Below are 27,042 nucleotides of genomic sequence, written 5' to 3'. Positions count from 1 at the left end.
ACTCTCAGGGTCGTGAGTTCAAGCACCACGTGGGCATGGAGCCTACTTAAAATAAAAAAATAAAATCATTACTATACTTACTCATCAGAATAAAGTTTCTAGTATGCCTTTACTTTTCCAAGCTTACTTTTTCCAAACCCACTAGTTTGATCATCCATATATGATAGCTATACATTCTTTTTTAAACATCAAAAGATAACTATCTTGGTGAAAATGCTGTCTAAATAGTTTCCTGCCACTTATGAATACTTATAAAAGATCAGTAGAACCCACTGAATCAATGCGCAGATGATGCTGGGCAAAGCAAAAAAGAATTTTCTTGATAGCTTTAAGTGTACCACTGGTGAACCATGTACTGGCAAAAAAATATGGGTTGCCAAAAAGAAAGTATGGTCTAGTGGTGAGGAAACCAGAAAGACCTAGCTTCAAATTCCTACTCTGCTGCTACCTAGCTATGTGAGCTTGAGCATCACTTAACTCCTCCAAATCTCACAACTATAAAACAGTGATAAAACTACCCACCTTTCTGGATTACCTTATAGATTTAGTTAAATAATTTAGGGGCACCTGGGTGGCTTAGTAAGTTAAGCGTCTGACTTTGGCTCAGGTCATGATCTCAGGGTCCTGGGATGGAGCCCCAAGTTGAGTCAGGCTCCCTGCTCAGTGAGGAGTCTGCTTGTCTCTCTGCCACTCCCCCTCCCTCTGCTCGTTCACACATGCATCTGCGTGCCTCTCTCAAATAAAAAAAAAAAATTAGATAAAGTGCCCAAAACACACCTAATAAAAGGGAACCAGTATTGTTTATCTGGCTGTTCAAAACATGCAAGGATTACAAAATTAAAATAGAAATAGAAAATTCTAATTCTGCTGATAAACACTGATATAAAAGCAAGGTAACTACCTACTGAGGCTGCCAGGCCTTCATGATGTGTTCATTAATACAGAAAGGGGGGTGCCTGCGTGGCTCAGTTGGTTAAACGTCTGACTCTTGGTTTCAGCTCAGGTCATGATCTCATGGGTCTTGGGAGCAAGCTGTGTAGGGTTTCATGCTCAGTGGGGAGTCTGCATGACAGATTCTCTCCCTCTGCCCCCCACCCCACTAATGCACATGTGCTCACTCTCTCTCTCAAATAAATAAATCTTTAAAAATATATATATAGAAATTAAACTCTAAAATAAATACATCAATCTAAATCTATATATATATCTTTACATATACACACACACACATACACATACATAAATAAATTAAAATGTTGCCTATATTTAAACAACAATAACACCTTTGGAAAACATAAATACTTAAAAAAAAGGGGGGGTCCTGCAGCAAAATGTCATAACTACATGTTCTTAATTTAGGAAAAGAATTCTTAAGATTTAAGACATTCAAATGCTAAGTTTGGCCTAAAAAAGTCAAAAACCCTCTTCAAAAAACGTTTTCACTGGGTGCCTGGCTGGCTCAGACACAGAGCATGCAACTCTTGATCTCAGGGTCGTGAGTTCAAACCCCATGTTTGGTATAGAGACTCTTTAAAAAATAGAAAATAAATCTTTAAAAAAAAGTTTTCATTAGATTTCTTTTGATTTAGCAAAAATTCTTAATATAATTAAAAATCCAGAGCTTTGTAGGTAGATACACACACTGATGTGCATATGGTCAAGGCCAAGACTAACTGAAATAAGGAAATTAAGAAAACCAAATTAATGGGCCTTTGGGGTTCTAGCCAGAACAAAAAATAATAATAATAAAGTTGCTGTTATATTTCACAAAAAGAAAGATAAAAAGAGCGAAGTACTAAAAGTGGCATGGTAAATAGCACTCTCTTATGTTTCAATTTAAAAATGATATAAATTTCAGGGGCACCTGGGTGGCTCAATCAATTAGGTGTCTGACTCTTGATTTCACTCAGGGCATGATCTCAGCGTCCTGAGATCCAAACCCACATTGGGCTCCGAGCTCAGCAGGGAGGCTGGTTGAGATTCTCTCCCTCTTGTACTCCCTCTGCCCTTCCTCCCTACTCATAAGCACACACACACTCTTTCTCTCTCTAAAATAAATAAATAAATCTTTAAAAGAAGAAAGATATAAAGTTGAAAGTCAATTTCAATATAACAGTTATCTACACTAAGGAGCAACTCATTAACCTCTGGCCTCCAGAAATTCAAAGGTTAATGGGAAAAAATTAATTTACTAAGAAAATCATATTTTAAGTTTTCCCTTTTTTTAATTAATTAATTTATTGGGGAGCCTGGGTGGCTCAGTTGTTAAGCGTCTGCCTTCGGCTCAGGTCATGATCCCAGGGTCCTGGGATCGAGCCCCGCATCGGGCTCCCTGCTCAGCGGGGAGTCTGCTTCTCCCTCTGCCACTCCCCTTGCTTGTGTTCCCTCTCTAGCTGTCTCTCTCTGTGTCAAATAAATAAAATTTTTCTCAAAAAATTAATTAAATTTATTTATTTGACAGACAGAGAGAGAGAGAGAGAGCGCGCGCGCAAGCACACAAGCAGGGGGAACAGCAGAGGGAGAGAGAGAAGCAGGCTCTCCGCTGAGCAGTAAGCCCGACACGGGGACTTGATCCCAGGACCCTAAGATCACGATTCGAGCTGAAGGCAGACGCCCAACCAACTGAGCCACCCAGGTGCCCCAAGTTTTCTTTTATTTCAATAATTAGTTTTCCAAAAAGAAATAAAAAAGAGCAATATCCCGAAAAAAAAAAAAGCCACATCCACATATAAACAGTCTCCCTTCCCAGTGCCATTCTAACAACAAACCTTTCTTGTGTTTCCTTTATCATTAATTACAGATCTGTGCATCTGGGCCAGAAAGGTAACAGAAATGTGTCATGAGGCAGCTCAGTATTTAACAGTGCTTAATACTTAAGAGCACAGGCTTTAGTAAGCATATCTCTATAAGATTCCAGCTTAGCCTCTATGAAATCTAGGGCAAGCTGTTCCCCTCTAAGCCTTAGTTTCTTCATTTGGGCACAATAATAATGGTACCTTTGCCACAGAGTTGTTTTACTGATTAAATGAATAAATATAAAGGCTTAAAACAATGTCTCCCCCCAAAAATATATATGTTAGCTAGTATTGTAAGTAGAAATAATTTTTGGTTTCCCACATATATATATAATATATATGTTGGCTAGTATTATAAGGAGAAATAAAAATATGCACTAGGTAAAACAGATGCCACAAAATATCCTTAAGCAGTATCATCTATATGGCAGACCCACCCCCCCTTTAGAGTTTCTATGTAAAAATATAATTTTTTTCTGGGTTTGGGGATTTCTATTAAATTTTATGAGAAAATCCATAACATTAAATGAAATACATACAAGCTAAATTGACATGTTTTTTTTTTTTTTAAGATTTTTTTTATTTATTTGTCAGAGAGAGAACACAAATGGGGAGCGGCAGGCAGAGGGAGAAGCAGAGTTCCCGCAGAGCAGGGAGCCCGATGCGGAACTCAATCCCAGGACTCTGGGATCATGACTTGAGCTGAAGGCAGATGCTTAACTGACTGAGCCACCTAGGCATCCCTTAAATTGACATGTTTTAGGACAGAAAAAATTATAAGCCCAAAAATAGAAGGCATAAATTTAAAAACACTAAAAATACACCAAGAAATCTAAAAAAAAAAAAAAAAGTTTTTAGTCAGCAGCAAGATGTTCTAGAGAGATACTGGTTTAGCTCAAGCCAAGACTCAAAAAAAATACCACTAAAAACGTACCAGAAGAGCTAGGGAAGGTAGACTAAACTTAACATCAGATCAGCTACCTTTAAAGAACACTGTATGACTGGATTCCAGACCAAATTTCCACAAAACCTGACCTGGAAACTAACCAAGTCAATGATAACAGTCTTAGGAAAAACAGAGACATTTATTGTGCATTTACCAAGTACCAGGCATTTCACACACATTAAACTTTCAACTTCAGCATGAAGAAACTAAGAGTTGATGAGAGGACAATCTGTCTTCTATACTCATGTCAAAATGATTCAGAAAGAGTTCACATCAATGATTCTTTTTTATGTGATTTATTTCTAATTTTTTAAAAAAGGTCAATGATGATAATACCAGAATCTACTGAGTATATATTATTATAGCATTGCTATTGTTCCATTTATTAAATATTTTATTTAATCCTTCATGGTAATCTCATAAGGCAGGTACTTTTATTATCAACCACCTGCAGAAGGGTAATCAAAAGCAAAAAGTCAACTAACTACTAACACAGTGAGGTAGGAGAAAGTCTCACTGCAGAACCTGAATTCTTATTCACGAGGCATACTGCCTCCAACAAAAGAAAACAGTACTTGATTTTTAATGTAGTAAGAAGTGGTTATTTAGAAAATTTGGAAAATATAGGATATAAAGCAAAAATTTTAACTTTCCATACTTCCACCACCGACATGAAGACAGTAATTGTGCAAAGCAGACTACTTGTACTATAAGAAATTTAATTACATTGGAGCCCCTCCATCAAATGGCCTTAGTATGATTTGTACGTTGGATTTAGAAGTCTAAGGAAGAACCAGGATTTTTAATGTACAAGGCTACTAAATCAAATATTAATTTTGAAAATTAAAGTAGCCTCTAAATTATTTCTGTGCACAAAAGCCACTTGTGAGATTTTTAACAACTTGTATTGACACAAATTGCTAAAAATTACATTTCAACTTCCAAGCAAAAGCTAATTTTAAAAATCACATTTGGGGGGCACCTGGGTGGCTCAGTTGGTTAAGCGACTGCCTTCGGCTCAGGTCATGATCCTGGAGTCCCAGGATTAAGTCCCGCATCGGGCTCCCTGCTCAGCAGGGAGTCTGCTTCTCCCTCTGAACCTCCCCTCTCTCATGTGCTCTCTCTCTCATATTCTCTAACTCAAATGAGTAAATAAAATCTTTTAAAAAATAAATAAAAATAAAAATCACATTTGGTCTTGAAAAATATTCTTATATGTGTAACTGAAAAATATTCTGCTATGTATATGGTACGATTAATATTTTGAGCACTGACTTAAAACAGAAGAAAATAAATGCAAAACCTAGAAAGATTTTCCTTACATAATTATAACCAATCAATACAGAGGGCATAATGGAAAATCACCACTTGGCAAACACCACAATGGTAATTCCTTCAGGTAAGAATCATCGAGAGATGCTAAAATTAATGACCAAAAATATGACTAGAAAAAGGTTATGTACATGGTCTCAAAATTATTCCCCATGAGATACTTTTAAGTAAAAAGAGATAATGTAAGTTCAGAGTATGCAAACCTGACAGGCACCGTCTTAACCAAGGGATCAGAATAAATATCACTAGTAACAAGACAAAATGAGATCATGTCCCTCCTGATATGATGCACTGCAAAGGACATAAAAGCACTCCTGTGGTACACTCAAACAGAGGAATATTCTACAAAATAACCGGCTATTACTCTTCAAATGATCACGGTTTGAAGGACATAGAATGCAAGAAAGACAAAGATGAACTATTACAAAGTGAAGGAGACTCAGGAGACATGAAAACTGAATGCAAATGTGACCTGGATTAAACCCTCAACAAGAAAAATGACATCAATGGGACAACTGGCAACTTTTGAATAGGGTCTGCAGATTAGACAATAGTATTATATCAATGCTGATTTCCTAATTTTAATCATTGTACTGTGGTTACCTAAGTTAAATTTAGGGAATATGAGTGAAGGTATGAAATGCAAGAATTCTTTGTATTGTATTGCTGCTCTTTTTTAAGTCTGAAATAATTTCAACATAAGTCTTAAAAATTTTTAAAGAAAAAGAAAATCTGAAAAACCAAGCTCAAAGGGTCCTCTTCTCCTCTATGCCCAATTCCTCCCTAAAAACTTATCATTCTATACTAGGAAATAAGGAATTCGTCTTAAATCAAAGAAAAATACCAACACAAGTTGAGTTTTTCTCTCAAACTTGCTTTAAAAGGAGAAACAATAGGGGTACCTGGGTGGCTCAGGGGGTTAAGCATCTGACCCTTGTTTTCAGCTCAGGTCATGATCTCAGGGTTGTGGGATCAGGACCCATGCTGGGCTCCACGCTCAGTGTGGAGTCTGCTTGAGATTCTCCCTCTCCCTTGGGGCGCCTCGGAGAGGGAGACTCTGCCTTCGGCTCAGGTCATGATCCCAGGGTCCCGGGATCAAGCCCCACATCGGGCTCCCTGCTTTTCTCCCTCTCCCACTCCCCCTGCTTGTGTTCCCTCTCTCGCTGTGTTTCTCTCTGTCAAATAAATGAATGAAATCTTTAAAAAAGAAAAAAAAGATTCTCTCTCCCTCTGCCCATCTTCCCCCCACTCCCACAAACACGTGCACTGCACGCTCTCTCTCTAAAAATAAATAAAATCTTTTAAAAAAAAAAGGGAGAAAAAATAAATTTTAAGTTACTCCCAACTCCAAAATTCTGACTTTAAGTACCTGAGTTCCAAAATACTTCCTTCATTTCACCACTACCAATTAAATAATACTATGTCTCCTGGATTCTAGGTCCTAAATACATTAGCTCTAATTCTTACGACAATGTTGATAAGGCAGCTATGCGTATCAGCACCTACAGACAAGAGAATTGGGAATGGATATGGGTAAGTAATTTTCTCAAAGTAACTATTAGGTGACAGAGCCAGTATTCAAAACCACCCCATCTGACTCCAAACACCAACTTGGCTCTGTGATGCCTCCCAAGAGGACAGCTGAGATGTGAACAAACATGTAAATTAGAACAGTATCATCAAATTCAATACCAGGATTTATCAAGAAGTAGCAATGTAAATAAGTGAAAATTGAATATTAAATTTGCAGTTATTGGAAAACAGACTTCTCAATGAAAATAAGACAGGAAAAGAATTTTAGGAATGCTGAAACACTCTTAACAGTGTCTGACTCAAATTGTAGAAATGAAGTGAATCTTACTGAAAACGGAAAGTTTTAATACTTTGGTAACAGTATGGTGTAGCAGATAGAATTTTCCTGAAATGACCCTGAGCATTCACTCTGGACTGCCTGGAAAATGAGCCACCTGGGCCAGGGCTCCCTTTCTCCAGCAAGAGGAACTGTACCAGAACTCACCCTCCCATGGGACCAGGGGTTATTCCCCATGGTCCCATGGGGACCCTGTAGCTTGCCATGGTCCCCTAGTGCTGCTAGTCGGCTGGTCTTCAGCGAGATAATTCTTAAAAATAACCTATACAGCCCAAATTTTAAGCAGTGCCCTACTTAAACAAGGTACTTTCAAGCCTCCCCTTATAACAAAAGAGAACAATGACACATGGTGGAAGGCAGTGCGGCACCGTTCCACACCGGGCAGCACCCACCTAGCATAATTTCCTCTGCAATCAAGGGACGATCACGGGATCTTTCTTCACTTACAAATTCTTGGCTTACAAGTTCCTCCAATTAGGTCACTCTCTTAGCACATACCTCTATCACCATATGAAATTCATCTTAAGCCATTACACAACAGAGGATAAAAGGATTAACAAATTCTCATAAAAATGAAAAAGAAAGATAAAAGGACTTCTTTATCCAATTCAATTTGCATACTAATGAAATAATACTTTATGTGCCTTCCTTATAAATACATGCTTTAATGATAATGTTAGCTAAAAACCACTGACAACTACATGTCAGTCATTTAGCCATGAGCTTCAGGCACAGTAACTTTTTTAATGCTTGCACCTACTCTATGAGCTGGTATTATTACTGTCACTCCCATTTTTCAGGTGAGGAAAATGAGAGACAAAGATGTACTTGCCCAAAAGTACAAAGCAGAGGCTGAATGGTTTTAACCACGACTAGTTTGCTTTGATTCACTGATCTAACAACCCCATGAGGTTTATAGGCAGCATATTAAAACAGGCATACTTGGAGCGCCTGGGTGGCTCAGTTGGTTAAGCGACTGCCTTCGACTTGGGTCATGATCCCCGGGTCCTGGGATCAAGCCCCCCATCGAGCTCCTTGCTCAGCGGGGAGCCTGCTTCTCCCTCTCCCTCTGCTTGCTACGCTACCTGCTTGTGCTCTCTGTCAAATAAAAAAATAAAATCTTTAAAAAAAATAAAATAAAATAGGCATACTTTACACAGGTGAAAAAATTCAAGGTCTATAAAGACTAAATGACATGTTCAATATCATACTAAATTAGCATTCACAGCCGTTAAGTAAAATAATTTCATAAAAGCCAATCTAATATTCAGGACCGTAGTAACAACAGATGCTACACGTGGAGCTCTAGTTTAAATACATATGGTAACACCATGGTCAAACATCTTTTTATTTATTTATTTATTTTTTAAGATTTTATTTATTTATTTGACAGAGAGAGACACAGCGAGAGAGGGAACACAAGCAGGGGGAGTCGGGGAGGGAGAAGCAGGCTTCCCGCAGAGCAGGGAGCCTGATGCGGGGCTCGATCCCAGGACCCTGGGACCATGACCTGAGCCGAAAGCAGACCCTTAACCACTGAGCCACCCAGGCGCCCCCAAACATCTTTTTAAACCTAACGAAGAGTTCAGCTGTTAGCTCTCCATTTTTTCCTGACTGCAACTGAACAAAACTGATGCTGCTGTTAACTGCTACATGTGGTACAGAAAACTGTAGCAGAGGGGCGCCTGGGTGGCTCAGTCGTTAAGCGTCTGCCTTCGGCTCAGGTCATGATCCCGGGGTCCTGGGATCGAGCCCCACTTCGGGCTCTCTGCTCCGCGGGAAGCCTGCTTCTCCCTCTCCCACTCTCCCTGCTTGTGGTCCCTCTCTCACTGTGTCTCTCTCTGTCAAATAAATAAATAAAATCTTTAAAAAAAAAAAAACTGTAGCAGAATTTGGAATTATCTAGTGAACTTCTATGCCTCCCTTTATTATTAGCTTGGCATAATAAATTAATTGAGGACAATATCACTGCTTATAAATAACTCAAACAACCAACGTTAATATTTAATGAACTTTTCATTCTCACTCTGTAAATATTTTAACACTTCCAACGAAGACATGCTACAGCAGAAAGACTAAAAAAAGCCAGCCACCAGCTCTAAAATACTCTTATATGGCAGTTGATATCACATTAAAATAGTACATATCAGAAACAAAAAAGGATCACCTTTTTTTCCAACTTACAAAGAATTAAAAAAAGAAACAAAAGAAAACAAGCTGATTACTCACTTTGGTGACAGAGTGGTACAAATTCCACATGGAATTTACTAATGATGCCTTTTCTCAGATTTCACACAAGATATAAAGTCAAATCTGGGACAACATATGCATACCTTAGAAACATAAAACCTTTGCATAAAAATACATGCTTTCAATGATCATCTAAATGGTATCATTTCAATGCTCAAAAAAAAGCAAACTTAACATATGTTTATTAATTATATATTGATGTTTAAGTTCTCTTGATCCATTCTTTAAAGAAATGCAAGGCCAAGAGGTTTTGATCTAAACTCTCTTGCTTTATTATTTTCCGCTTCTACTTTTTACATTATACTTGCCTTCCTCAAAGCTAGAAGATGGACAAAGCAAGAAAATCAGTTCTAAATAAGCTCTGATTAGCTGTTTCATGAAACCAAAGCAGAAACAATGAGCTAGTCCCTTCCATCTTTGTTCATTAGACCAGTATTTTTAGAGTGACTGACTCAGGCATGCTCAGCACTCTCTTGTAAGTACTGAATGATCTATGGTGGTCGCAGGGGAGACAGCAACTACAGAACTTCCAACGTGTTTGTGATAGTGGTAGAATTAGTCCGTGCAAGGTAAATTACAGAACTTTTTTTATGACATGATATATCAACATAGGACAACTCAATTGCATCTTCTTATAAAAAGACTTCTAGCCTACATTAGTAATGGAAGATGACACAATTCTCCTGAAATCCTCTTTTCTGTGTCTCACCCAGCATCAAGACCAGTTATCAACATTTGAACAGCAACGGCTAACACGTTTTACAAAACACAAGACCTAGTTTCCACTTTCCACAAACACATGATAAAATCTACTTCAGATACAGTGTAGGATATTTGTTCTTTGACAACTCCCCATGTAATTCTCTTCTGAGATGTAACAACTACACCATCTGCTATCATCACCATTAAAATCACCCACAGCATCAAAAAATAATCATTAACAATGGCTTAAATCCCGCGATACAAGCATAAAATACTGCCAATTTGTCTTGAGGAAAATTCACATTTGCTTTAGTCTTTCTTAAATGAAATCTTTCTCTTCAATGCAGAGTGCATTTTGAACAGATTACTTTTCTTTTTTTCCTCCTGTAACATTAGTAGCTAGCTCAGAAAATAAAGTATACGCCCACCACTCTCTTCAGTAGTGGATAATTGAGAGAGAAACAGAAGGCAGTTTCATATTAAAAAACTATTTTGTAAAAAACACAAAGCTCCTATGAAATAATAGTGCAATGAATTAACTACTACTTACATGGGATAAACCAAAAAATGTGTTAATGAACAAAGATAGAAGGATGCAATATAGGGTTCTGATCAACCCTTAACTGTTACTAATCTATACTTAAGTAAAAAGTTTGCTTCTCTTTCTTTACTAGAAAAGCCTTTGGGAAAACAAAACACAGCTTAGCAGTGTTTCTCAAGGAGGCCTCAGGAAGAGAATATCTATCCATGGGATCGTGAGGCATATTCACCTCAAACTCAAAATTTCTTTGATGTCTCCTCCTACAGGTATAAATATTATAAAAATTTCTCTTCTACCTCATAATACATGTTTATCTTAATATATATATATGTGTTTATCTTAAAGGTACTATTTTCTCACCACCAATTAAACAATGAAAAACATAGCAAGAATGTCTGCTATGATTACTTTGTGGGTTTTTTTTTTTAATTTATTCATGGGGTTCATGCATGTGGATTTCCAGTCATGTGACTCGTTTTTTTTAAGATTTTATTTATTTGAGAGACACAGACAGCAAGAGAGGGAACACAAGCAGGGCGAGTGGGAGAGGGAGAAGCAGGCTCCCCGCCGAGCAGGGAGCCCAACGTGGGGCTCCATCCCAGGACCCTGGGATCATGACCTGAGCCAAAGGCAGATGCCCAACGACTGAGCCACACAGGTGCCCCATATGACTCGGTTTTAGGGAAGTTTTAATAATTAAGGACTAGGAGGACCTGAATAAAGATCCAGCTTTTTGTAAAGAATTTCTCCCTTTTAATTTTTTCATTTATTTATTTTTTTAATTTAAATTCAATTAATTAACATATAATGTATTATTGGTTTCAGAGGTAGAGGTTAATGATTCATCAGTCTTATATAACAACCAGTGTTCATTACATCACGTGCCCTCCTTAATGGGTATCACCCAGTTACCCCATCCCCCCATCTTCCTCCCCTCCAGAAACCCTCAGTTTGTTTCCTATGATTAAGTCTCTTATGGTTTGTCTCCCTCTCTGGTTTTGTCCTGTTTTATTTTTTCCTCTCTTCCCCATGATCCTCTGTTTTGTTTCTTGAATTCCACATATCAGTGAGATCTATGACAACTGTCCTCTGACTGTCTTATTTCGCTTAGCATAATACCCTCTAGTTCCATCCACCTCACTGCAAATGACAAGATCTCAGTTTTTTGATGGCTGAGTAATATTCCATTGTGTATATATAGCACATCTTCTTTATCTATTCATACTTTGTGGTTTCATGTAGTTCAGATACCTACCTCCTCCTCAAAACCTAGTTTAAGAATTATAGATTGAGAGTAATCTGGCATATTAATAGCTCCATTTATCACTTGTCTTTTTCTTTTCATTATTAACATTTGATGCCAAAAGCCTTAATCTAGCCACTTTTACTATTTCTATGCTTTGGTACTCAGCATTACTACCAAAGTCTTCTGCTTTAATTCCTCATTTACTCCATCATACTAACTAGATCTCAAAGCATTCCCCTTCTTGCTGATTTCAGAACCACGAAACTTGCTTGGGACAAAAAGCTTCCTTTTTATGTGCATCTTTCTCCAATCTGCTACAACGTGCCTACACCATGTGCCTGGTTTTGCCCTGTCTGGGGTCAAGAAAGAGAAAGAAACAAGTGCAGAGCATTCCCTCATGATAATCTTAACCCCATACAACTATTTGTAGCAGTTACATTTGTTTATTGTGTCAGAATTAATTTGTTAACTTTTTATGGAAATATCACAAACAGAAAGCACAAAAATCTCAAGTGTATACAGAGCTTCATGATTTCCACCAATGTAACCAGTGCTCAGATAAAAACACAAAACAAAGTATTATTAGCATGTGGCAACTATATTTTATTTTTCTAACTAATTCTCCTGCTTCTACTCAGCGTTTAGGTTTTGTTGTCAGTTATTTTACATAGAATGCTAAATATTAGGCACTAAATACATTCATTCAACAATTGTATGTTAAAGGCCTACTACATGCCAGGTGCCTTTCTATGCCCTGGGGATAAACCAGTGAACAAAATAAAAAAACCCGGCCCTCAATGAGCTTATACTCTTGTAAGGGTAAATGACCATAAACAAGATAAACTAAGTCAAGTATATAGTATGTTAGGTGGTGATAGGTACTAAGGAAAAGAAACTTTAAAAGCAAGAAAGGAGTTAGACTATGTCAGAGAGGGAACATTTCTAGAAAGGACCAAAGAAAACCATATTGAAAGATGACATCCAGGTCAAGACCTGAAAGAATGATGGAGCTAAGGAACGATGGGAACACCAAACAGAAGAACAATCTAGGTACAAAGACCAGCAAATACAAAGGCTCTGAGGGAGAAGCATGCCTGATGTATCTGAGAAACAGCAAGCAGGACACTGGGGCTGGAGCAAAAGGGTAAGGAGCAGAAGATGAAGTGAGATAAGCAGAGTGTAGTAGGGAGGGGACTCAGAGCTTGTGGGGCCTCATGGGTCACGTGTAAGGAAGTTGGCTTTTACTTTGAGCGAGAAGGGAAGCCACTGAAGAACTGAGAATGTGAGTTATGACCTATTTCAACAGTATCACTGGCTGTTTTACTCAGAAACGATGAAAGGAAAAGATAGTGGATGCAGGGAGAACAGTCGGGAAACTGCTGGAAGAGTCCAGGCGAGAGCTGGTGGTGGCTTGGACCAACGTGGTCACGGCAGTGCAGAGAACAGCATGCGGTCAGATCCTGTATCCCCGCCAGGCCGCTGAAGAAGAGTTAAGAGAGACCACAATACTGGAATGAAGCAACTGAAGAGGTCCAAGAAAACCAGGCAAGTACGGCGTCCTAGAAGCCAGGGGAAGCAAGTATTTCGTGAAGAGATGAATTAAGAATCTTAATCAAATAAAGAAGGACTGATGAGAACCTTTGGATTCAGTAACAACAGAGTGGAAAACCTGAAAGGAGTGTGTTTAAGAGCGAATGGGAGAAGAAATACTTGAGACAGTGTGTACAGACTTTTTTTTTTTTAAAGGCATTCTGACAGAAAGGGAGGGAAAGAAACGAGGCAGCGGCTGGAGAGGGAAGGACAGGTCTTAAGATGGGAGAACATACAGCAGCTAGAGGAATGACCGGGAAGCGAGAGGAAAAAGGATACAGAAGAAAGAGGGAGAACTGCCAGAGCCACGAGGAAGAGACCAGTACGTAAGTGGGTGAAGTTCTCTTCTGACGGCTTCAGTTCTCTCACTGAAGGAGGAAGCAAGATGCTAGAAGCGTCAGAGGTTTGAGGAAGGAGAAAGCAGTTGTCTAGGAGTCTGGGAGGGGGATGGACCAGGGAAATAGGGTTACTGGGGAGCACTAAGGACTCATTGAGGTCAGAGATCATAAATATAAGGGGAGACCTGTAGTCCGGTTACTCTTTTTTTCTCTAAGTACATTTAGAAGTATGGGTACAAGGAAGGAGCTGAGTGTCTACAAGACTATGATTACCGTGACTGCCATTGGAATTCAGGCTGGGAAAGGAAAGTAAGACAGCAGGAGGATGAGGGACAGCGAAAAAAATGCTAGATTCGAAAGACTGAAGGTCCCAACAGGCTCAAGGAATTAGTGGAGTAACAGAAATTGTGATATGGAAAGATAAGAGGCGGTAGACAGAGGGGAAACTGTGTAATTGAGACTACGGAGGGATGGCAGTTTGGATAAAAACAAGGTCTAGAAATGAGCGAGGTGGAACAGAGGGCAAAAATACAGTGAAGAGGAATTCCAGGTCTGAAGACACCAGGGTACTAGAAGAATTCTCCCCATGAATACTGAATATTGAAATCACCGAGAATTAGAGAACACGAGGAGTATGGAGTGAGTGCCAGTGAACTAAGACTATAATCTGTTAGGAGACAGTTCCCCATGAGTCTGCCAGTTCTGCACATCACGTGAGCAGAGGTGCAGGCTGCCATCACTGCAGACTGCCTTTGCAAGCAAGCTTGTATAAGCAAACAGCCCTGAAAAATAGAGTATCTCTCTGCAAAGCAAACAGTAGGTTTATCTACACCCATGGAAGATATGCTTTTCCTCCAGGACATGGGCAGACATAATTTGTGTCCAATATAAAAGATTCCAGTTCCTCTCCTAGAACTCAATCCACTGTGGGTACAGGTATCACCTGGCCCTCTTCAAGTCACCCTTGGGTGACTGTAGAAATTGGGACTTGGGGAACCAGTGTAGTAAGCAAATGTTGTTACTGTGTCTACTGCTTGTGCTATTTGGAATAAGTCCTTTGATTCCAACCCAGAAGTCTCCTGTCTTCTGCCAGCATCCATGACACTGTGGTAGTTAATGTGCAAGTAGCTTGCAAGGAGGGTAAATCTCAGACCTTTGAAAGTTTTTGACAAAATCCCCAATAAATAGGAGGTGGGGATGAGAGATTACTCAAACAGGGTGGGTAGAAGGTGGTACAGTTTACAAACAAGAAATTAAGTTTGGAGGCACTTTAAAAGAGAGAATGGTCTGGAAAAAGCAATGAGAAGCAAACACCTCAAGGCTCAGCAATTATGAAGAAAGGCAGGAAAACTGCCACTACCTGAGATGGTTATAGGTAGTGTCAGTAGGGAAGCCCGACTCAATTTAAAGCAAAAAAGTGAAGGCAATATTAACAAAGAGGATGAAGATAAAGAGGACTTTGCTTATGACTGACCTTGAGTTCCACGGACATTATGAAAGATTTTTGGGAGGCAGGGAGGCGTGGGTCTGGGGATCAGATTTGGATGCACATGGTAAGAGATCCATGCATCCTGGACTTTTTGTGTGACTTACATGAACAGGAAAAAAGGGCATGATGAAATCAGCTGTGATTAATCTTAATCAGATTAAATTTGCCTATGTGTTTAGTGTCTCCCTTGACCCTGTTTTACTCATCCACTATCTACTATGGAACAATTTATTTCTTACCAAACAGAACATCATTTCAGAAAATTTAGAACATACAAGTTTTAAAATATATAAAGCCACAACTGTTATTAAGACAGTGTTAACTTACTTGAATTAGATCTAAAATGCCAAGTTCACTTTCTGAAGAATCCACACAGAAGACAAAATATAATGTTGCATAATGTCTATAAATCAGTTTGTTGTCAGATCCTCCAATTAACCTAAATGACAGAAAATTGGAACGTTATAGGAATAAAATGAAACACATTTTCATTACCTCAAGCAAACTGATAATTTGTTTAAAACCTTTCATAAGATGTTTGGGCATAGCATTTAAAGGTGTAGCATTCGGGTGTGTGGGTGGCTCAGTCAGTTAAGCATCTGCCTTCGGCTCAGGACATGATCCCGGAGTCCTGGGATTGAGCCCCGCGTCAGGCTCCCTGACCAGCGGGGAGTCTGCTTCTCCCTCTGACCCTTCCCCCTCTTGTGCTTTCTCTCTCTCACTCTCTCTCAAATAAATATTTAAAAAAAATAAATAAAGGTATAGCATTCAAGTGAACTTAGAGACTTAGTGAATTAACAGGGCTGTTTTCTTCAGAGATGACAAATAAAAGAAGCTGGTGCTTACTTTTAGTTCATTAATTCGTTAAACTATCTACTGAGTACCCACCATTTGCCAGGTACTGATAGTGGGTAAGGAACAGTAAACAAATAAATAAGAAAAAATGATCAGGGTAGAAGGCACTACACAGAAATTGAAAAAAGGATGCTGCTGTACTGATGGATTTGCTACCTAAGATGGGTTAAGAGTGACATTTAGGCTGAGCACTAATGATAAGGAGTTAGCCTAAGAAAAAATTTAGAGAAGAGCATTTCAGGCAAAGGTGCCAGCTAATAAAAAGGCCAGGTCATCAGGAACAAAATATGTATGTCCAAGGAAGAGAAAGAGGGTGCGTGGACAAGAAAATATTAGTAAACAAACAGAAGTAGGCAGGAACCAGGTCAGAGGGCATTTTTAAGTGCTTATTAGATTTAACTCCATAAGTCACTGTAAGTTATACAGCTTAAGACTGACTACCAACGAGGGAGAAAAAAAAAAAGAATGACATTTCTTAAGTTTTAGAGAAATTTACCATCAAAATCTCCTCCAAAAATACATTTTATTTTGAAATATAAATGCAAAAAATTGAGATAAGAAATACTCAATTCTTTCATCAAATATTTTTATTTACACTGACTGGAATGTCAGCATTTTAAAAATAATTTAGGACTCATTCCAAACATCTTATATTTTTCTAGTTTAGCTATTTCACGGTTACATTTACAATAATTAGTTTACCTTCTCAAAAGACTTTTAACGCTAATATAAAATAAAAATCAAGGCCAAATATCATCAAAGTTAAGTGAAGACTCAAACAAGACAGGAAAATAACACCTATTTCTTAACTCCATAAAACTAACACTGAATTTACAGGTTCAGAGAAACAACTTCTGTAAGTACCCACTTCTTTCATGTCTTCTTATAGCAAAAGTGGAAATGATTTTTGACAAGAATTAAAATTACTACTATGTTAGACATATTTCTAGAAAAGATATTCAATTAAAAATATGTATGTGCAATTTAAAGAATCTTTGAGATGATTTTTATAGACTATGATCCCGATTGTTCCTGGAAAGCCACAAAAAAGCGCACTAACAGCAGGATTCAGTTCATTCTGAATCAGCAATTTAGTGATTATCTTAAACTTTTGTTCGGCTCTACTGTAAAAGAAGACCAAACTATTGAAAACTGTAAGTTTCAAAATGACTATCAATGCCATTAAAAGAAAGCAAAGATTTAATACATGACAAGTACATACTTTGCCTTTTAAAATGTAATTTTATCTTCAAACTATAGTGCATTACTGATAAATAGTGATTCAAATTCTTGTATGGAACACAATATACCATATAAAACCACAGAGTTTTGGAACTCCTCTTACTTTAAATATTTCATATTATAGGGCGGAAAACTGAGGTACAAGAAGTTAAGTGACCTGACCAAAAAAACCAGCTAGTTAGTCACAAAACTAGGACTGAATCAGATGTGTAGCCTCATCTCTGATGCAATGTTTGCCTTCTACTTTTTGTAAGCCCAGAAAAGAATGATCACGAATTTAAGCCCTAATTTCTAGTTCACACAATGCCCTGCTTAGAAGAGCCAGGTTCTTACATGACCACCACATACGATGCGTTGTGCTGGGTGACAAGTTCCCTATGAGAGGTTAAAATGCTAAGATGAAGAAAAGTGGTAATGGCAAAACTCAACTCCTGCAGAAGTGTGACGGAAATAAAGTACAGGGGCGCCTGGGTGGCTCAGTTGGTTAAGCAACTGCCTTCGGCTCAGGTCATGATCCTGGAGTCCCGGGATCTAGTCCCACATCGGGCTTCCTGCTCAGCAGGGAGTCTGCCTCTCCCTCTGACCCTCTTCCCTCTCGTGCTTTCTATCTCTCATTCTCTCTCTCTCAAATAAATAAATAAAATCTTTAAAAAAAAAGAAATAAAGTACAATTAAAATACAAAACACAAAGCAGGTACATCTGTCTCAACTCTTAAATTGGGAGTTCTGGAGTTAATAGCAAAATTTATAAATTGTAAGTATGTATTTGCAAATGGAACTGCAGCATGATACAACCCTTTAAGAAATGCACATAAACTTTCTACATGATAAACAGTAATTTATGGTCAAGTAAGAATGAATTTTCTATTATCCAAACTATTTTTCATAATATACATCATACACATTAAAATACAGAAAAGTATAGGTCTTTCTGCTTCATATGTAATTTTTTATAACGGGGCTCACCAAAGTTTAGTTTTTGAACTTGTCAATGAAGAAATATTAAGAAATTGATTACATAAACACAAGCAGATACATTAATAAAACTATTTGAGAGCAAAATGTTTTCATGGAACCCACTAATTTAAAAGTATTTATTTAAAATAGTTGGCAAGCTAATTATAACTAATTTGTATTTATTCATTTTAAAAATAGAAACTCTATTAGCTGAACTCTACCTATATACAGATATTCTTATATATAAATATATATACATGCACACAGATATTTATTTGAAAAGCAGATTTCAGTCTCATTTATAGTAATAAAATAAAGAATGTAATATAAATTTTTATGAACAGGTCCATTTACCCCAAGGAATACTCTCTAGTCATTAAAAAGAATGAGGTATAGCTCTAAATGTGTTTATATGCAAAACTTTTAAAAATATTAAGTGAAAATGAGCAACATGCAGACCAGCATACCTAGTGTGATCCTGTAAGTAAAATTTTTTAAGGTTATACTTTTATATGTTAGTCAATGAAAAATTAATTTTCTAGAAGGATACACAAGAAAGTGAGAAAGACTAAAGTCAGGAGAGGGAGAGTTAGTTTATAATTAATTTTACATGTCTCTGAAATGTTTGAATTTTTGCCATATGAATATACAACCTTTACATAAAACGCTTCTGTAACATTTTTAAGAAAAAGAAAGACTGCATATCTTAAAAAAAATTCTTTAAGTTAGATTTATAGCTAACATAGGTGATAATTAATCTCCTAATCTAATTCATCAAAATTAGGAAATTTTTACCATAACCAATTAAACAGTATATATTTTAATCATATAGTCAAAGATTAGAATGTCCATGAAATGCTTTACTTACAATCCTCCTTCTAGGAAATTACAAACATTTTCATCTCTCTTAGATACCAAATGGAATGTCTCCCTGATGATTTGCTGTTGTGTATCTTCACTCTGAGAAAGAATAATTTATATATGTTAGGATTAAATTTCTAGGTTTAACAGCATTTTAAGAATTTTAAAATAAAAGGCAGTAATATCTGTCAGGGAAATTCATCAATGAGAGAGGTCCTTGGAGAGCTAACATAACACATCTCACAGAAACAAAACCCATCATTTTTCGATGTAAAAACAAAAAACAAAAACAAAACAAGACCAACATGTTATAGTTTGCTACTACATAAAACTAACATTTCTAAATTCCAAAAACCAAGAAGAAAAATATTAGACAGATGAATTAAAGACACTAGTAAAAGGGACCCTAGATATTACCTAGTCAAAGGCCATTGTTTTACACGAGTAAACTGAAACAGAGAGGTGAAGTTATAAATGATTCATGTAGCTAATCCATATTTTATTGGAAGGAAAATACAGAAGTTTAGAGCTTCCAATTAAGTTTAAATACAAACTGAGATGAGTCCATCCTTATTAGTCATACAAGCATAGCCTAAAACCAAAAGTTTGCTCAATAAGTATCAAATTCACCAAGCAGTTTACATCCCAGTAAAAAAGAGTCAGCTTCTCAAACACTGCAATAGAAAACTGGGCACAATCACAAATAGGAATTTCACAGGGAAGGAAATATGATGGTCCATAAACAAATGAAAACACATGGGGGGCGTGGGGGGCTCAGTCAGTTAAGTGTCTGACTCTTGGTTTCAGCTCAGGTCATGATCTCAGGGTCTTGAGAGTGAGCCCCACCTCAGGCTCCGTGCTGAGCCTGGAGCCTGCTTCAGATTCTCTCTCTTCCTCTCCAGCTGCCCCTCCCCTCCTAAAAAAATGAAAAGATGTTACACCTCGCTGGTGAACTACCAATTCAAGTAACAGTGAAATAACTCCACATGCATCACGTTAGCAAAGTGTAAATGTCTGACAATATCACATGCAGACAAAGATGTGGAGCCAAAGAAACTCATCCCACCAAGTGGAAGGGTAAATGGTATCATCACTCGAGAAAAGTTTTATAATCCAGCATCTCCACCTCTAGATACTATACTAAGCCATATAAAACCACCACTGTTTTTGAAGATTAAAAACAAGAGAATATTGGCAATTACACATACATAATAAACTGTGTACCAAGAGGCGTGTAGAAGAATGTACATCAAGGCACTGTAACAACAAAAAAAGCTAAACTTGCCCAAAGGTCTACCAATCACAGAATCGATAAATTATGGTATATTCACATAATGGAATCCTGTAACAAATAAAAATTAAAGTAAATTACATCCATAAATATGAAGGAGTCTCAAAAACTTTTTTTTTTTTTTTTTAGGAGTCTCAAAAACTTAATATGAAAAAGAGAAGGTATCTTAGCTCGGGCTACCATAACAAAATACCACAGACTAGGTGGCTTAACTAACAAATTTGTTTTCAAGATTCCAGAAGCAAAGTGCCAGCATTAAAAAAAAATTTTTTAAATAAAAAACAAAGTGCCAGCATAGCTGGTTTCTGGCGAATGCTCTGTTCCTGGCTTGAAGACAGTTTCTTCTCATAGTGGCAAAATTCCTAAAAAAAAGAAAAAAAATAATAAAATGGTCCCAAGGAGAAAGAGAAAAACTTTAATAATCCTATTATCATAAAGAGGATAAAGAATAATTTTAAATCTCTCCACCAAAAATAAATCAAGCCCTGATGGCTTTAACACCAAATGTGTCCAATGATTCAAGAAACAGATCATTCCAATCTTACAGAACTCTTCCAAAGCACAGATAAAGAATTAACATCCTCAATTCATTTTCTGAGGCTAACACTGACACAAAATCAGACAAGGAATGTATGAGAAATGAACACTGCAGGCCAATCTTACCAAAAAGCATAGATACAAAAATATTTAAAAAAACTAAGACATCATGACCTAAATGGGTTTGTTCAGGTAATGTCAGGTTGATTTATTATTAGAAAACAGATTGATGTAATTCTCTACATTAACAGATTGAGGGAGAAAACATAGGTCACTTGAATAGATGCAGAAAAAGCATCTGATAAAACTGAACATCAATTCTTGAATAAAAAGAAAAAAAACTCTTGGCAAATTAAAAAAAGAGAACTTTCTCCAATTAAGACTATCCAAAAAACACCTTTTCCAAACATATTCACAATATGTTTAAACAGTTCCTTCCTTTTAAGATCAGAAACAAGATAGGTTAACTGACAATGGTTTTCCTATTCAGTGCCATATCAGCTGTCATCAGTACAAGAAAAACAAGAAAAATAAATAAGAGATAAAAGAATTTGAAAGAAATAAAACTGTCATTCACAGACCTCAAGATTTTCCATGTAGAAATCTAATACAATTTATACAAATGTGTTAAAATTAATAGATATAACAAGATAGAGCCAGCACACAAAACTGTTGCAATTCTAAACTTCTCCAACTGTCAGATGGAAGATAAAATTTTTAAAAGATACCACATACAGTACCATCAAAAAACACGCAGTGCCTAGGAATAACTGAAACAAAAACATTCAAGACTTCTATGGAGAAAATACAAAACTTTACTGAAAAAAATTAAAGAAGAGTTCAGTAAATGGAAAAATGCAGTGATTATAGATTGAATGACTCAGTATTATGAAGATACTCAATTTCTCTAAAATGCTCTGAAGGATCGAGGTAATTCTAATCAAAATCCCAACAGATAGAAAGAGAAACTTAACCTGAATCTGATTCCAAAACATATATATTAAATCAGAAGACAAGAATGACAAGACACTCTTGAGTAGAATGTAAGAGGACCTGCTGAGCAGGTAAGAATTATTATAAAGCCACAGTAATTAAGATAACATGATAGTGAGGCAGAAATAGGGAAACTGACTAATGGAACTGAACCATACACACACCCACACAAATACAAGGTAATTAAATTTAAAACGTGGAGTAGGCATTATAGAACAGTACGGAAAGGAAGGACATTTCCGTGAATGGTACCAGAATAAAAATTGTTGTTTTTGTTCCGTTTTAATTACAATAAACTTAGACCTCTGACATTATACTAAAAAAATCACTCAGGATGGTTTAAAATGAATGTCAATGCTCAAACTATAAAGCTTTAAAAATATAATAGGAAAATATCTTTATGACCTTGTAATAATGCTAGACTTTTAAATAAGACACAAAGTAAGGCTAACCATAAAGAAAAAGACCGGCAAATTTGATCACACCAAAGCAAGCATTCCTGACGCTCAAAAGACACCAGAAAAAGAAATGAGAGCTATAAACACAAAGAATATAGCTGCAGTACATAAAAACTGGCAAAGAAATAGCACCCAATATATATAAAAAACACTTCGATGTCAGTAAGAAAAAGATAAACATCTCAAAATAAAAATGACTCGGCAAAACAGAATTTAGGAAGTCATCAAGAAAAGGAAATCAGAATGGTAAATAAACTATGAAAGATGTTTGACTTCATACAGGAGAAAAAGAAAAAGAAAAAAGAAAAAAACCCTACTAGTTAAAAACTACGATTGACAACATTAAGTATACTTAACTATCAGTGAAGATATATAAATACGTCTAACAATATCAAGTATTGGCAAGAATATGGAGCAACAAAGAATATTAGAACTGTAAATTGGTACAACCACTTCTGGAAGCACACCAGCATTTCCTAGTAAAGCCAAACATGAACATACCCAAGGACAAAGGTATCCATTCAACTCCTAGTTACACCCTAAAGAAATTCAAAAAGATGTTTACAAGAATGCTTATAGCAGCACTGTTCCTAACAGCAAAAAACTTACAATGTAAAACGTCCATCAATATAAAAATGTATAAATAAACTGTGTTTCATTCCTGCATGGAATATCACAGAGCAATGAAAGTGAATGACTAAAACTATATAAAACACCAGTAATGATCTTAGAAGTGTTGAATTTTTTCTTAAATCAAGTCACAGAAGAATATAAATACTATGATTCTACTTTTTAAAAGTTCAAAAATATGTAAAACTAAACAGTGAACTGTTTGAGGACAAAAATGTGATAAAACAAAAATGACAATGATTTTTAAAAATTCAAGGGGGTGGTGTCTCTTAAGTACAGAGAGAACAGGATAGAATTATGAGAGGTGCAGAAAGACTTCAAGGGTACTGGTAATTTTTTTTTGAAAAGGGAGAGTGAACACACAGCAATTACAAGTATTAGTTCCTATATCTTACAGATATTCAATATATACATTTATTTTGTATCTATTCAATAGTTCATAAAAATATTCCAAAGAGGGAGGGAGGAAGGAAGAAAGAGCACTGTATCAGACGGCTGCCCTCTTCCTTTCTTAGGTTTGCTTGATCATCTATCTCCACCACCTCCTTCTAGTCTTCATCCAGAGCTAAACAGTGTCCCTTGGATGACCTCACTTCCCCTTGTGACTTTGACCATGCTATCTCCCTAATCTTTCATTCTCCTCTACCCCTAGTGCTTAAGAGAAGCCTATTTTCTTTTCTGAGTTGGTAATAGGTATTTCCAGCTTACAGACATTCCCAGTTATAATCCATGAAGTGATATTAAAACTTACACGTGAAAGACCAAAAACATCCCATTTCTTCTAAAATGTTTTTCTTTCTTTTTTAAATACAAGTGTAACGGACATACAATGTTATATTAGTTTCAAGTATACAAAAAGTGATTTGACAATTCCATACATTGTTCAACACTCAGCACAGTAAGTGTAGTCACCATCTGTCACAACTCAACATCATTACCATGTTACTGACCACATTCCGTAGGCTGTACTTTTCATCTCCGTGACCTATTTACTCTAACTAGAAGTTTGTACCTCTTAACAAAACCCATTTTTATTACTATATTTCTAATCTCATTTAATGGGATTACCATTCATCCTGTCTCTTAAGCCAAAATCTTGATGATTTCTTTCCTTTGACTTCCCATGTCTATTGGGTCACCAAGCCCTGTTAATTCAAATGCAGAAACAACTGTAAACCTGGATTCAAAGATAATATCTCAACTCAGATTCTTACTCTTACCCAAATACTATAAGAACCACCTAAATATTAACTCTGCCACCTGTCTCTCCACTCCAAACCATCTCACCCATGTCACCAGAATTACTTCCTAAATAACAGCATTTGTTACTTCCTTTCTTAAAGTCCTCTGGTTTCCGTCTGACTTAACATCCAAACTCCCTACCAGGCCATAAACAAAACCTTCCAAAACCATATCCTGACCTATCTCTGAGCTTTCATCATCTATTTCTTCTCTCCTACACAATCCACTTTAACCGCACTGAACCTCTCACTATGCACTCTCTTTCTATTTTCCTACTCTCTCACCCCATTATCTAGCAACAGGCTTTTTTAAAAAATTTTATCGTTATGTTAATCACCATACATTACATGATTAGTTTTGGATGTAGTATTCCATGATTCATTGTGTATAACACCCCGTGCTCCACGCAGAACGTGCCCTCCTTAATACCCATCACCAGGCTAACCCATCCCCCCACCCCCTCCCCTCTAGAACCCTCAGTTTGTTTCTCAGAGTCCATAGTCTCTCATGGTTTGTCTCCCCCTCTGATTTCCCCCCCTTCATCCTTCCCCTCCTAATATCTTCTTTTTTTTTTTTTAACATACATTGTACTATTTGTTTCAGAGGTACAGATCTGTGATTCAACAGTCTTACACAATTCACAGCACTCACCATAGCACCCTCCCCAATGTCTATCACCCAGCCACCCCATCCCTCCCACCCCCCACCACCCCAGCAACCCTCAGTTTGTTTCCTGAGATTAAGAATTCCTCATATCAGTGAGGTCATATGATACATGTCTTTCTCTGATTGACTTATTTCACTCAGCATAACACCCTCCAGTTCCATCCACGTCGTAGCAATAGCCTTTTAAGACTCAGCTCAAACACGATGGTTTGTCAAGTCTCCTCTTACTTTCCCAGAAAAAGTTAGTTCCTTCTTCCTCAGCGCTTCCGTGGTACTGTTTCTATTCCTAACATATACTTCTAACAGTGTGCTCAAATTTCCTTTGTAGATAACTGAATTCTATTAGACTCTGACCCCTTCCAAATCCTCTTTAAATCTGAAATGCTGAACAGAATGGCTGGCATAGAGTTGCCAATATAAGTACACTGAATAAATGAATATCGAATGTAGAAGATGGGATCCACATTCATTTATATTTTCAAACATCAGGGTTACATGACACTCTCTGAAAGGGGGGGGCAATAAAGGAAAGCATTATGGTGTAGTAGTTAAAGGTATGAGCTCTACTCTAATTAAGACAGTAGATTAAATGCACAAAAACATCTATTTTTGTGGCCTTCTCAAACCCCAGCTAAAACAGTATCAAAATTTTTTCCTTTTTCCTTTTTTTTTTTAAGGGCATAAACCACAAGGATGAGGAAAATGAGAAAGAACACAGGGCAACAAAATTTAGTAAGTGGCTGAATGAGGGGTCAAGTATTAAGAAAATCTCAGAAAACTTAACCTCAAATTGGTGAAAGGGAAGCCCAAGAACTAACCCAATCTGTATCCTAAAATAGCCAAAGGCTCAAGAATTGGTGTTTTAGGTACTTCCGGAAGAGAAGATGAAAAGAGAAGTATAAAATAAGGAGGACTGCTTCAGAGGTAGAAGGACAACTAAATTCCCTCTGTCGTTCCCAAGAAAAATGTGTAAACATATTTCAAGGAGTAGATAAAAGAGAGGGTCTTTGGAGAGCAAGGGGTACTATGGTAGGCATAATAATGGCTACCAAAGGATGACAACATCCTAATCTCTGGAACCTATGAATATATCCCCTTACGTGACAAAGAGGCCTTTGCAGGGGTGATTAAGTAATGACATCGAGTCGGGAAGATTATCCCAGATTATCTCATTGGACCTAAGCTAATCATATGGCTCCTTAAAATCGGAGAGCCTTTCCTGGGCTGTGGTCAGAGGAAGATGTGACCAGAGAATAATCAAAGAGATGCCATTCAGTTGGTTATGATGATGGAGGAAGAGGGCCAAGAGCCAAAGAATGCAGGCAGCCTCTGGGAGCTGGAAAAGGCAAGGAAATGGATTCTCTCCTAGAGCCTTCAGAAAGGGATGCAGTGTTGATGATATGTTGATTTTAGCCCAGTAAATCCCATATTAGACTTTAACTCACAGCTGTATGATAACAAGTTTGTACTGTTTTAAGCCACTAGGCAATAAAAAGAAAATACAAGGGCGCCTGGGTGGCTCAGTCAGTTAAGTGTCTGCCCTCGGCTCAGCTCATGATCCCGGGGTCCTGGAATGGAGCCCTGCATCAGGCTCCCTGCTCAGTGGGAAGTCTGCTTCTCCCTCTCCCTCTGTCTCTGCCATACCCCCTTGCTTGTGCTCTGTCTCTGTCAAAGAAATAAAATCTGTAAAAAGCAAATACAGACACCGTACTGAAAACAGGGAATTTAGGAAAATGTACACATACCTGATGCAAGCCCTTTTCTCAGTCAGTTCCCAGAATACCTAAGCCAGGCCTTCTTCACCCTCTAGGCAGGAACCTGGCACAAACTTCTCTAGGAACTCTACCTAGATCTAAAGATAATGACATTGGGAGTTCCAACAATGGCAGAATCTGTTATTTGCTCACCAGAATGTAGTTCCTTTACTCCCCAGACACATAATTCAACAATATTTTTCATTTTTCCTTGAATTAATGTAGACCCACCCAAACAGCTTCTGGCCAGTGGAATGTGGATGGTAGTTGCGATGGAACTGAGCTGCCACAACTGAAAGACAACTGTGTTATCTCTTCCCAGTTCTGCGTTCTGTGACACAATGTTGACAGCATGAAAACTGGCCATCATGGGAGTACTGACACCATGCAGCAAATGCTACAAATTACAGCTTTTTCCTCCCCAGTGAACTGGTTGTTAAAAATATAAAAACTCCTG

At 37.3% G+C, this 27,042-nt stretch overlaps 1 protein-coding gene across 2 annotated transcripts in view; it reads right to left on the bottom strand.

Annotated features, from left to right (window-relative positions):
* AP3S1 (adaptor related protein complex 3 subunit sigma 1) overlaps positions 1-27,042 on the bottom strand; it is a 67,040-nt gene that overhangs the window by 28,513 nt on the left and 11,485 nt on the right. For both annotated transcript variants that reach the window (XM_027604867.2, XM_027604866.2), the window contains exons 2-3: positions 19,022-19,113; positions 15,427-15,538 (exon numbers count right to left, since the gene is read on the bottom strand). In XM_027604867.2, the coding sequence (XP_027460668.1) occupies positions 15,427-15,538; positions 19,022-19,113 (204 nt within the window). The remainder of the gene's footprint in view (positions 1-15,426; positions 15,539-19,021; positions 19,114-27,042) is intronic.

Source organism: Zalophus californianus, chromosome 5 (genome assembly GCF_009762305.2).
Source record: "Zalophus californianus isolate mZalCal1 chromosome 5, mZalCal1.pri.v2, whole genome shotgun sequence".
Taxonomy (NCBI): Eukaryota; Metazoa; Chordata; class Mammalia; order Carnivora; family Otariidae; genus Zalophus; species Zalophus californianus.
This window is presented reverse-complemented; position numbering and strand designations above follow the sequence as displayed.